The sequence below is a fragment of the Pseudophryne corroboree genome, chromosome 1, assembly GCF_028390025.1.
Source record: "Pseudophryne corroboree isolate aPseCor3 chromosome 1, aPseCor3.hap2, whole genome shotgun sequence".
Classification (NCBI taxonomy): Eukaryota; Metazoa; Chordata; class Amphibia; order Anura; family Myobatrachidae; genus Pseudophryne; species Pseudophryne corroboree.
The window spans coordinates 304,769,931-304,782,960 of NC_086444.1; the positions used below are offsets into that span (position 1 = coordinate 304,769,931).

General features: G+C 47.0%; 1 protein-coding gene across 11 annotated transcripts in view; it reads right to left on the bottom strand.

Annotated features, from left to right (window-relative positions):
* KDM2B (lysine demethylase 2B) overlaps positions 1–13,030 on the bottom strand; it is a 473,004-nt gene that overhangs the window by 226,914 nt on the left and 233,060 nt on the right. For all 11 annotated transcript variants that reach the window (XM_063964438.1, XM_063964435.1, XM_063964434.1 and 8 more), the window contains one exon: positions 4,313–4,767. In XM_063964438.1, coding sequence (XP_063820508.1) covers positions 4,313–4,767 — 455 coding nt within the window. The remainder of the gene's footprint in view (positions 1–4,312; positions 4,768–13,030) is intronic.

Consider the following 13,030-nt stretch of genomic DNA (forward strand, 5'->3'; position numbering starts at 1 on the left):
CCTTGTCCTCGGCGACAGGGTTATCCGCAGGTGCATCTGAAGATGCGACCCTGACCATTTATCCAACAGATCCCTTTGCATGGAATCTGCCGAAAGGGATTGCTTCGTAAGAAGCTACCATTTTTCCCCAGGACTCTTGTGCATTGATGTACAGACACCTTTCCTGGTTTTAGGAGGTTCCTGACCAGGTCAGATAACTCCTTGGCTTTTTCTTCGGGAAGAAAAACCTTTTTCTGAACTGTATCCAGAATCATCCCCAGGAACAGCAGACGAGTTGTCGGCATTAATTGGGATTTTGGAATATTCAGAATCCATCCGTGCTGCTTTAGCACCTCTTGAGATAGTGCTAAACCCATCTCTAGCTGTTCTCTGGACCTTGCCCTTATTAGGAGATCGTCCAAGTATGGGATAATTAATACGCCTTTTCTTCGAAGAAGAAATATTATCTCGGCCATTACCTTTGTAAAGACCCGAGGTGCCGTGGACAAACCAAACGGCAGCGTCTGAAACTGATAGTGACAGTTTTGTACAACGAACCTGAGGTACCCCTGGTGTGAGGGGTAATTGGAACGTGGAGATACGCATCCTTGATGTCCAAGGATACCATAAAGTCCCCTTCTTCCAGGTTCGCTATCACTGCTCTGAGTGACTCCATCTTGAACTTGAACTTCTTTATGTATAGGTTCAAGGACTTCAGATTTAGAATAGGCCTTACCGAGCCATCCGGCTTCGGTACCACAAATAGAGTGGAATAATACCCCTTCCCTTGTTGTAGAAGAGGTACCTTGACTATCACCTGCTGAGAATACAGCTTGTGAATGGCTTCCAAAACCGTCTCCCTTTCTGAGGGGGACGTTGGTAAAGCAGACTTCAGGAAACGGCGAGGTGGCTCTGTCTCTAATTTCAACCTGTACCCCTGAGATATTATCTGCAGGATCCAGGGATTTACCTGCGAGTGAGCCCACTGCGCGCTGTAATTTTTGAGACGACCGCCTACCGCCCCCGAGTCCGCTTGCGAAGCCCCAGCGTCATGCTGAGGCTTTTGTAGAAGCCGGGGAGGGCTTCTGTTCCTGGGAAGGAGCTGCCTGTTGCTGTCTCTTCCCTCGTCCTCTGCCTCGTGGCAGATATGAATAGCCCTTTGCTCTCTTATTTTTAAAGGAACGAAAGGGCTGCGGTTGAAAGGTCGGTGCCTTTTTCTGTTGGGGAGTGACTTGAGGTAGAAAGGTGGATTTCCCGGCCGTAGCCGTGGCCACCAAATCCGATAGACCGACCTCAAATAACTCCTCTACGCATCGCCTGTCCACTGTCGTGTCCATAAAGCTCTTCTGGCCGAAATGGACATAGCACTTACCCGTGATGCCAGTGTGCAGATATCTCTCTGTGCATCACGCATATAAAGAAATGCATCCTTTATTTGTTCTAACGACAGTAAAATATTGTCCCTGTCCAGGGTATCAATATTTTCGATCAGGGACTCTGACCAAACTACCCCAGCACTGCACATCCAGGCAGTCGCAATAGCTGGTCGTAGTATAACACCTGCATGTGTGTATATACCTTTTTGGATATTTTCCATCCTCCTATCTGATGGATCTTTAAGTGCGTCCGTCTCAGGAGAGGGTAACGCCACTTGATTTGATAAGCGTGTTAGCGCTTTGTCCACCCTAGGAGGTGTTTCCCAGCGCTCCCTAACCTCTGGCGGGAAAGGGTATAAAGCCAATAACTTCTTTGAAATTAGCAGTTTTTTATCGGGGCACCCCACGCTTCATCACACACGTCATTTAATTCTTCTGATTCGGTAAAAACTACTGGTAGTTTTTTCACACCCCACATAATACCCTGTTTCGTGGTACCTGTAGTATCAGCTAAATGTAACATCTCCTTTATTGCCAAAATCATATAACGTGTGGCCCTACTGGAAAATACGGTTGATTCGTCACCTTCACCACCGGAATCAGTGCCTGTGTCTGGGTCTGTGTCGACCGACTGAGGCAAGGGACGTTTTACAGCCCCTGACGGTGTTTGAGGCGCCTGGACAGACACTAATTGAGTGTCCGGCCGCCTCATGTCGGCAAACGACTGCTTAAGCGAGTTGACGCTATCCCGTAATTCCACAAATAAAGGCATCCATTCTGGTGTCGACCCCCTAGGAGGTGACATCCTCATATTTGGCAATTGCTCCGCCTCCACACCAATAACGTCCTCATACATGTCGACACACACGTACCGACACACAGCAGACACACAGGGAATGCTCTATACGAAGACAGGACCCACTAGCCCTTTGGGGAGACAGAGGGAGAGTCTGCCAGCACACACCAAAAAACGCTATATATGACAGGGATAGCCTTATGATTAAGTGCTCCCTTATAGCTGCTTTTATATTAATATATTGCCATTTATTCTGCCCCCCCTCTCTGTTATACCCTGTTTCTGTAGTGCAGTGCAGGGGAGAGACCTGGGAGCCTTCCTGACCAGCGGAGCTGTGACAGAAAATGGCGCCGTGTGCTGAGGAGATAGGCCCCGCCCCTTTTTCGGCGGGCTCGTCTCCCGCTATTTAGTACATTTAGGCAGGGGTAAATATCTCCATATAGCCTCTGGGGCTATATGTGAGGTATTTTTAGCCTTTTTAAAGGTTTTCATTTGCCTCCCAGGGCGCCCCCCCCCAGCGCCCTGCACCCTCAGTGACTGCCGTGTGAAGTGTGCTGAGAGGAAAATGGCGCACAGCTGCAGTGCTGTGCGCTACCTTAAGAAGACTGCAGGAGTCTTCAGCCGCCGATTCTGGACCTCTTCTTGCTTCAGCATCTGTGAGGGGGCCGGCGGCGTGGCTCCGGTGACCATCCAGGCTGTACCTGTGATCGTCCCTCTGGAGCTTCATGTCCAGTAGCCAAGAAGCCAATCCATCCTGCACGCAGGTGAGTTCACTTCTTCTCCCCTCTGTCCCTCGTTGCAGTGATCCTGTTGCCAGCAGGAATCACTGTAAAATAAAAAACCTAAGCTAAACTCTCTAAGCAGCTCTTTATGAGAGCCACCTAGAATTGCACCCTTCTCGGCCGGGCACAAAAATCTAACTGGAGTCTGGAGGAGGGTCATAGGGGGAGGAGCCAGTACACACCACCTGACCTGTAAAAGCTTTACTTTTGTGCCCTGTCTCCTGCGGAGCCGCTATTCCCCATGGTCCTTTCAGGAACCCCAGCATCCACTTAGGACGATAGAGAAATATATTAATGTAACCTTTTGAGGTTACTTCAAACTCTGCACAGGCACTACCACCATAATCTCACAAGTGCATGGCTGACTGACCAGTGATCACCTCATATTTATACATCTAATTAGAAATACAGGTTGAGTATCCCATATCCAAATATTCCGAAATACGGAATATTCCGAAATACGGACTTTTCTGAGTGAGAGTGAAATAGTGAAACCTTTGTTTTTTGATGGCTCAATGTACACAAACTTTGTTTAATACACAAAGTTATTAAAAATATTGTATTAAATGACCTTCAGGCTGTGTGTATAAGGTGTATATGAAACATAAATGAATTGTGTGAATGTACACACACTTTGTTTAATGCACAAAGTTATAAAAAATATTGGCTAAAATGACCTTCAGGCTGTGTGTATAAGGTGTATATGAAACATCAATGCATTCTGTGCTTAGATTTAGGTCCCATCACCATGATCTCTCATTATGGTATGCAATTATTCCAAAATACGGAAAAATCCGATATCCAAAATACCTCTGGTCCCAAGCATTTTGGATAAGGGATACTCTACCTGTATATATATATATATATATATATATATATTTATTTTGTATTAGCGTTTATCAGCTTTTAGCCTCTCAGCTGTAGCACTAGTAAAAGATACTAAAGGCACTATTTGCTAATATGTAGAAAAAGCGGTGTAGACAGAATTATATACATGGAGTATCTGGGGTGCTTGCAGTCAACACATGGAGTCCTCCATGCTCTTTTTGGATTCCCCTGCAGCTGGCTGACTTGTAAGCAGTGTAAGTGACGGCTCCGCACCGTCTATACCCCATGGTACTAAATGGAACCCCAGTATCCTCTAGGACGTAAGAGAAAGCTGTTTTCCATGTATGAAAACACATTGGGACACTGTACTAAAGATGTGGGAGAAATCTCATCTTGAGGCGATAATTAATGCAATGACATTCCAGGATAACACAAAGCAATGTATTTTACCTCCATAGTGCAAATCTGAACATTTCAATGTTGGGGATTAGTGGTCCTAAACACCACTAATTACTATCAAAAAAGAATGAAAACAAGTATTGCATACCAACCTTTATGTCTTCCAAAAGTGCATGTGGATTTTCAATTCCCTCTGGGACACATTTCTTATTTTCAGGGAGAGACTCTAATTTCTCCACAAGAGCTTTCAAACCCTTCAGTTCAAACTCTGTGAGGTGTGTCCACCTGGAAGCCACCTCATTGGAAGGAGATCCTGATGGGGTCTTAGGATAATCACTATGGACCACGGATTTTAAGCTTTCATCTGAGTCATTAGACAAAGTCCTTTTAAGGTACTGCATCAATGAAGCTTTTTGTTTCTTTTCCGCTGACTCTTTACCATCCGAATTTGTACTGTTGGGCGTTAAGGGTTCGTCACCTGACAGTTTGGATACCTTTTCACCATTTTCCTCTTTTTCTTCCAGCACATGAGCATCACCTGACTCTTCCTCCATTTCTAACCAAGAATCTGAGGACAAGCTGTCTATACTGGGAATTCTTGATGAATCTAGAAAACACAAATAGGAAACATGTTACTTATTGAACCTATGCCACTGTTTTCACTGTGCAATTAAATAAATGCATTTTATCATCACACTTTATAGCAGCCTATTTCACAAGTGAGCACCACTGCTTGAGATCTGCACTACCACCAACTAAATGTATTACAGCAACCTCTTAATTCCAGTGGTTGGAGCCTTTGGTCCTGCTCCATTTAAAGCAGGATCACCAATGAGAGGTGGTAGGGGCTAAGACAGTAGAGCAATTTAAACACGCTTGGGATAGGCATAAGAATATCCTTAGAACAAGAGATGCGATTATACGCTAGCACAGTTGCGCAGTTAAAAGAGAAAGCTTCCTTGGTACACTACTATATAAGGGGAGAAAACACCAATTCTCTTACAACAGAAACAAGAAATAGAAGGTACCACTGGCGCTAAATTCTTACAGATGACCCTTTATTACAAGGGTAATATTAAGGATGAATATCCACAATAGAATGGTAAATGGAGGTTAATATTTTATTAAAACATCACAATAAAAACATATAAAAGACAGACAAATTCACATACGTATTGGTATTCAATAGATCTTGTGCACAATGAGATCTAAAGTTTCCAAATAAAGTGGTACCTTCTATTTCTTGTTGTCCTATAAGAATATCCTTACAAAGTCCTAAGGAACAAATAGGATTGAAGTAGCCAAAAGGAAAAAAAAAATGGGCAGACTAGATGGGCCAAGAGGTTCTATGTATCTATGATCAATTCAGTTTGCCACATTAATATGGTGACAGAGGAGGTAGAGGAGAAATTAAAAGAGACCGTTTGCAATCAAAAGATTTCAGCCACAGGTGTAAGAAGAGTATTGGAGCAGCAAAATATGTCTAATCGACGGTAGGTCTAATGGTCAGCAGCTTTCCCATCAGTGATAAACAAGAACAAAACTGTACAGCTGGATATTTCCCCATCATGGACAGAGGAGGTCTGGAGGGGTATTTTATCACACTTATTTTAAGAGGTCACAATGTCTTAAGCTGGGTACACAGACGTTTTTTTAAACTACTATGGATCGGAATGACAAATTGTTAAAATTGTCCAGTGTGTACCCACTATGTCACTGACTTTGCACGCTCCCGCGGGTCGTCAACTACTTTGCTCGTCAGAGGTGCATGCAGCTCAATCTGGTGACAATCTGGGTTATGCTGCACCCTCCCCCATTGCTCCCGGCATCGGCAAGCCGGCACCCCCACCGGGTCTAGTCGCTGCAGATGTCGTGCTGGGTACATATCATCTGAGGAAGTGTGTACCCATGCTGAAATGTTTTTCAAATTATTACATAGACTCTACCAGACCCCGTATAGGTAACACAAGATTTGGGCCTCCCTTTCTAAGTATTGTTGGAGGAACTGAGGCCGCCAGGCGGGAGTTATTTTTCACGGGGCTGTCTGGTCATTAATGGGTATATTTAGAAAAGCTTCTAAAATAGGCAAGTGGAGTTGCCCAAACCAACCAATAAGATTCTGTCTATCATTTTCTAGAAAGCAATAGAGAAATGATAGCTGGAATCTATTTGGTTGCTATGGGCAATACCACCACTTGCCTGCTTTAGTAGTTTTGTTAATTCTAATCTAAGTGTGTGATTGCGAGGGTACCCCGAAGAGTCACTTACTCCGGACTTATTGATGGCTCTCTTTTATGTATGTAATTGGGAAATCGCTGAGAAATAATGTAGCCATGATCACCTTGCTGTGATGTAGCATGCTGCATGACACGCCAGTCTGTGAATAATCACAGCCAGCAATCGCTCCATTAATTCTATTAGGAATTAATGGAGTGATCGCCAGCTGCGAATAGTCGCAGCTCAGTACGCCATGCAGCAAGCCGTATTGCAGCATATCGCATCGCAGCAAAGAGGAGCATGGCTACATCTGTATATTGATTTCTGCTAATGCATTGATTGCGTAACATTGGTGCAGCACTTCCATCCCCCGCATGGTTTCTATTCATGCAACAGCACGCAAACAATATGTAAATGAGATAGTGGGGTGGTGACTACTCCTTCTCGGAATCTTTCCCCTTGATGTGGTATGGATGGAATGACTACTGGGCAGATAAATGATGATCTAATTTTAAAGCCTGTATCCTTTACCCTGTTTTACCTGTCAAAGTTTATTACATCTATTGCATTCTTCCCAACTTTTTATAGAAGAGAAGAGATAGCAGCGCGCGACCCGGGAAGGGAGTGTGGCCTATGGTTGGAGGGGCTTGGCCTTTGTCAAAGTGGCGTGACCTGAAGTCATGGATCCAAAGTGGTGTGACCTGGCGTCCCTTGCTCACCTCCCAGCACTGAATACATGCCGTGGCGCATTCGAACAGCACGTGTTCTGCGATCACTCACTGCTTTGCAGGGCAGCGGTTGATCAAAGCTTCCCCGAACTGTCAGGGTAGGACAGCGGGACAGTGTCCAAATTGCGTGACTGTCCCGCTGAAATCGAGACAGTTGGGAGGTATGCTAATGGAGCCAGAGATCTGTTAGAGGCCTTCTATGCATACTTAGGTGCAGCATGTCCAAATGATGGAGCCAATATTAATGCTTACCGCCAGCTGTTTTTATTTACATGTGTGTTATAGAGATCTTTGTGCACCCTCCTTACCTCTATATTGTTTCCCTACCATTTCTCCTTTAGGTATTCAATTTTTTATGTGCAAAATGATTAAATATTAATAATAAGAATTTACTTACCGATAATTCTATTTCTCGTAGTCCGTAGTGGATGCTGGGGACTCCGTCAGGACCATGGGGATTAGCGGCTCCGCAGGAGACAGGGCACAAAAGTAAAAGCTTTAGGATCAGGTGGTGTGCACTGGCTCCTCCCCCTATGACCCTCCTCCAAGCCTCAGTTAGGATACTGTGCCCGGACGAGCGTACACAATAAGGAAGGATTTTGAATCCCGGGTAAGACTCATACCAGCCACACCAATCACACTGTACAACCTGTGATCTGAACCCAGTTAACAGCATGATAACAGCGGAGCCTCTGAAAAGATGGCTCACAACAATAATAACCCGATTTTTGTAACAATAACTATGTACAAGTATTGCAGACAATCCGCACTTGGGATGGGCGCCCAGCATCCACTACGGACTACGAGAAATAGAATTATCGGTAAGTAAATTCTTATTTTCTCTGACGTCCTAAGTGGATGCTGGGGACTCCGTCAGGACCATGGGGATTATACCAAAGCTCCCAAACGGGCGGGAGAGTGCGGATGACTCTGCAGCACCGAGTGAGAGAACTCCAGGTCCTCCTCAGCCAGGGTGTGCCCCTGACCAAGTAGCAGCTCGGCAAAGTTGTAAAGCCGAGACCCCTCGGGCAGCCGCCCAAGATGAGCCCACCTTCCTTGTGGAATGGGCATTTACATATTTTGGCTGTGGCAGGCCTGCCACAGAATGTGCAAGCTGAATTGTACTACACATCCAACTAGCAATCGTCTGCTTAGAAGCAAGAGCACCCAGTTTGTTGGGTGCATACAGGATAACAGCAAGTCAGTTTTCCTGACTCCAGCCGTCCTGGAAACCTATATTTTCAGGGCCCTGACAACATCTAGCAACTTGGAGTCCTCCAAGTCCCTAGTAGCCGCAGGTACCACAATAAGCTGGTTCAGGTGAAACGCTGACACCACCTTATGGAGAAACTGGGGACGAGTCCGCAGCTCTGCCCTGTCCGAATGGACAATCAGATATGGGCTTTTGTGAGACAAAGCCGCCAATTCTGACACTCGCCTGGCCGAGGCCAGGGCCAACATCATGGTCACTTTCCATGTGAAATATTTCAAATCCACAGATTTGAGCGGTTTAAACCAATGTGATTTGAGGAATCCCAGAACTACGTTGAGATCCCACAGTGCCACTGGAGGCACAAAAGGGGGTTGTATATGCAGTACTCCCTTGACAAACTTCTGGACTTCAGGAACTGAAGCCAATTCTTTCTGGAAGAAATTCGACAGGGCCGAAATTTGAACCTTAATGGACCCCAATTTGAGGCCCATAGACACTCCTGTTTGCAGGAAATGCAGGAATCGACCGAGTTGAAATTTCTTCGTGGGGCCTTCCTGGCCTCACACCACGCAACATATTTTTGCCACATGTGGTGATAATGTTGTGCGGTCACCTCCTTCCTGGCTTTGACCAGGGTAGGAATGACCTCTTCCGGAATGCCTTTTTCCCTTAGGATCCGGCGTTCAACCGCCATGCCGTCAAACGCAGCCGCGGTAAGTCTTGGAACAGACATGGTACTTGCTGAAGCAAGTCCCTTCTTAGCGGCAGAGGCCATGAGTCCTCTGTGAGCATCTCTTGAAGTTCCGGGTACCAAGTCCTTCTTGGCCAATCCGGAGCCACGAGTATAGTTCTTACTCCTCTACGTCTTATAATTCTCAGTACCTTAGGTATGAGAAGCAGAGGAGGGAACACATACACCGACTGGTACACCCACGGTGTTACCAGAACGTCCACAGCTATTGCCTGAGGGTCTCTTGACCTGGCGCAATACCTGTCCAGTTTTTTGTTCAGGCGGGACGCCATCATGTCCACCTTTGGTCTTTCCCAACGGTTCACAATCATGTGGAAGACTTCCCGATGAAGTCCCCACTCTCCCGGGTGGAGGTCGTGCTGAGGAAGTCTGCTTCCCAGTTGTCCACTCCCGGGATGAACACTGCTGACAGTGCTAACACATGATTTTCCGTCCAGCGAAGAATCCTTGCAGTTTCTGCCATTGCCCTCCTGCTTCTTGTGCCGCCCAGTCTGTTTACGTGGGCGACTGCCGTGATGTTGTCCCACTGGATCAATACCGGCTGACCTTGAAGCAGAGGTCTTGCTAAGCTTAGAGCATTGTAAATTGCTCTTAGCTCCAGTATATTTATGTGGAGAGAAGTCTCCAGACTTGATCACACTCCCTGGAAATTTTTTCCTTGTGTGACTGCTCCCCAGCCGTTCAGGCTGGCATCAGTGGTCACCAGGACCCAGTCCTGAATGCCGAATCTGTGGCCCTTTAGTAGATGAGCACTCTGCAGCCACCACAGAAGAGACACCCTTGTCCTTGGAGACAGGGTTATCCGCTGATGCATCTGAAGATGCGATCCGGACCATTTTTCCAGCAGATCCCACTGAAAAGTTCTTGCGTGAAATCTGCCGAATGGAATCGCTTCGTAAGAAGCCACCATTTTTCCCAGGACCCTTGTGCAATGATGCACTGACACTTTTCCTGGTTTTAGGAGGTTCCTGACTAGCTCGGATAACTCCCTGGCTTTATCCTCCGGGAGAAACACCTTTTTCTGGACTGTGTCCAGAATCATCCCTAGGAACAGCAGACGTGTCGTCGGAGACAGCTGCGATTTTGGAATATTTAGAATCCACCCGTGCTGTCGTAGAACTACTTGAGATAGTGCTACTCCGACCTCCAACTGTTCTCTGGACCTTGCCCTTATCAGGAGATCGTCCAAGTAAGGGATAATTAAGACGCCTTTTCTTTGAAGAAGAATCATCATTTCGGCCATTACCTTGGTAAAGACCTGGGGTGCCGTGGACAATCCAAACGGCAGCGTCTGAAACTGATAGTGACAGTTTTGTACCACGAACCTGAGGTACCCTTGGTGAGAAGGGCAAATTGGGACATGGAGGTAAGCATCCTTGATGTCCAGGGACACCATATAGTCCGCTTCTTCCTGGTTCGCTATCACTGCTCTGAGTGACTCCATCTTGATTTGAACCTTTGTATGTAAGTGTTCAAATATTTCAGATTTAGAATAGGTCTCACCGAGCCGTCTGGCTTCAGTACCACAATATAGTGTGGAATAATACCCCTTTCCTTGTTGTAGGAGGGGTACTTTGATTATCACCTGCTGGGAATACAGCTTGTGAATTGTTTCCAATACTGCCTCCCTGTCGGAGGGAGACGTTGGTAAAGCAGACTTCAGGAACCTGCGAGGGGGAGACGTCTCGAACTTCCAATCTGTACCCCTGGGATACTACTTGTAGGATCCAGGGGTCCACTTGCGAGTGAGCCCACTGCGCGCTGAAACTCTTGAGACGACCCCCCACCGCAGCTGAGTCCGCTTGTACGGCCCCAGCGTCATGCTGAGGACTTGGCAAAAGCGGTGGAGGGCTTCTGTTCCTGGGAATGGGCTGCCTGCTGCAGTCTTCTTCCCTTTCCTCTATCCCTGGGCAGATATGACTGGCCTTTTGTCTGCTTGCCCTTATGGGGACGAAAGGACTGAGGCTGAAAAGACGGTGTCTTTTTCTGCTGAGATGTGACTTGGGGTAAAAAAAGGTGGATTTTCCAGCTGTTGCCGTGGCCACCAGGTCCAATGGACCGACCCCAAATAACTCCTCCCCTTTTTACGGCAATACTTCCATGTGCCGTTTGGAATCTGCATCACCTGACCACTGTATCACCTGACCACTGTCGTGTCCATAAACATCTTCTGGCAGATATGGACATCGCACTTACTCTTGATGCCAGAGTGCAAATATCCCTCTGTGCATCTCGCATATATAGAAATGCATCCTTTTATAGTCAATAAAATACTGTCCCTGTCAAGGGTATCAATATTTTCAGTCAGGGAATCCGACCAAGCCACCCCAGCGCTGCATATCCAGGCTGAGGCGATCGCTGGTCGCAGTATAACACCAGTATGTGTGTATATACTTTTTAGGATATTTTCCAGCCTCCTATAAGCTGGCTCCTTGAGGGCGGCCGTATCTGGAGACGGTAACGCCACTTGTTTTGATAAACGTGTGAGCGCCTTATCCACCCTAAGGGGTGTTTCCCAACGCGCCCTAACTTCTGGCGGGAAAGGGTATAACGCCAATAATTTTCTATCATCACACACTTCATTTAATTTATCTGATTCAGGAAAAACTACAGGTAGTTTTTTCACACCCCACATAATACCCTCTTTTGTGGTACTTGTAGTATCAGAAATATGTAACACCTCCTTCATTGCCCTTAACATGTAACGTGTGGCCCAAATGGAAAATACGTTTGTTTCTTCACCGTCGACACTGGAGTCAGTGTCCGTGTGACGGTGTTTGAGACGCCTGGACAGGTACTAATTGGTTTGCCGGCCGTCTCATGTCGTCAACCGACCTTGCAGCGTGTTGACATTATCACGTAATTCCCTAAATAAGCCATCCATTCCGGTGTCGACTCCCTAGAGAGTGACATCACCATTACAGGCAATTGCTCCGCCTCCTCACCAACATCGTCCTCATACATGTCGACACACACGTACCGACACACAGCACACACACAGGGAATGCTCTGATAGAGGACAGGACCCCACTAGCCCTTTGGGGAGACAGAGGGAGAGTTTGCCAGCACACACCAAAACGCTATAATTATACAGGGACAACCTTTATATAAGTGTTTTTCCCTTATAGCATCTTAATATATATAATCATATCGCCAAATAAGTGCCCCCCCCTCTCTGTTTTAACCCTGTTTCTGTAGTGCAGTGCAGGGGAGAGCCTGGGAGCCTTCCCACCAGCATTTCTGTGAGGGAAAATGGCGCTGTGTGCTGAGGAGAATAGGCTCCGCCCCCTTTTCGGCGGGCTTCTTCTCCCGTTTTTCTGAGACCTGGCAGGGGTTAAATACATCCATATAGCCCCAGGGGCTATATGTGATGTATCTTTTAGCCAGTATAGGTATTTCATTGCTGCCCAGGGCGCCCCCCCCCAGCGCCCTGCACCCTCAGTGACCGCTGGTGTAAAGTGTGCTGACAACAATGGCGCACAGCTGCAGTGCTGTGCGCTACCTCATGAAGACTGAAAAGTCTTCTGCCGCCGGTTTCTGGACCTCTTCACTCTTCGGCATCTGCAAGGGGGTCGGCGGCGCGGCTCTGGGACCGGACTCCATGGCTGGGCCTGTGTTCGATCCCTCTGGAGCTAATGGTGTCCAGTAGCCTAAGAAGCCAATCCATCCTGCACGCAGGTGAGTTCACTTCTTCTCCCCTAAGTCCCTCGTAGCAGTGAGCCTGTTGCCAGCAGGACTCACTGAAAATAAAAAACCTAACAAAACTTTTACTCTAAGCAGCTCTTTAGGAGAGCCACCTAGATTGCACCCTTCTCGGCCGGGCACAAAAATCTAACTGAGGCTTGGAGGAGGGTCATAGGGGGAGGAGCCAGTGCACACCACCTGATCCTAAAGCTTTTACTTTTGTGCCCCGTCTCCTGCGGAGCCGCTAATCCCCATGGTCCTGACGGAGTCCCCAGCA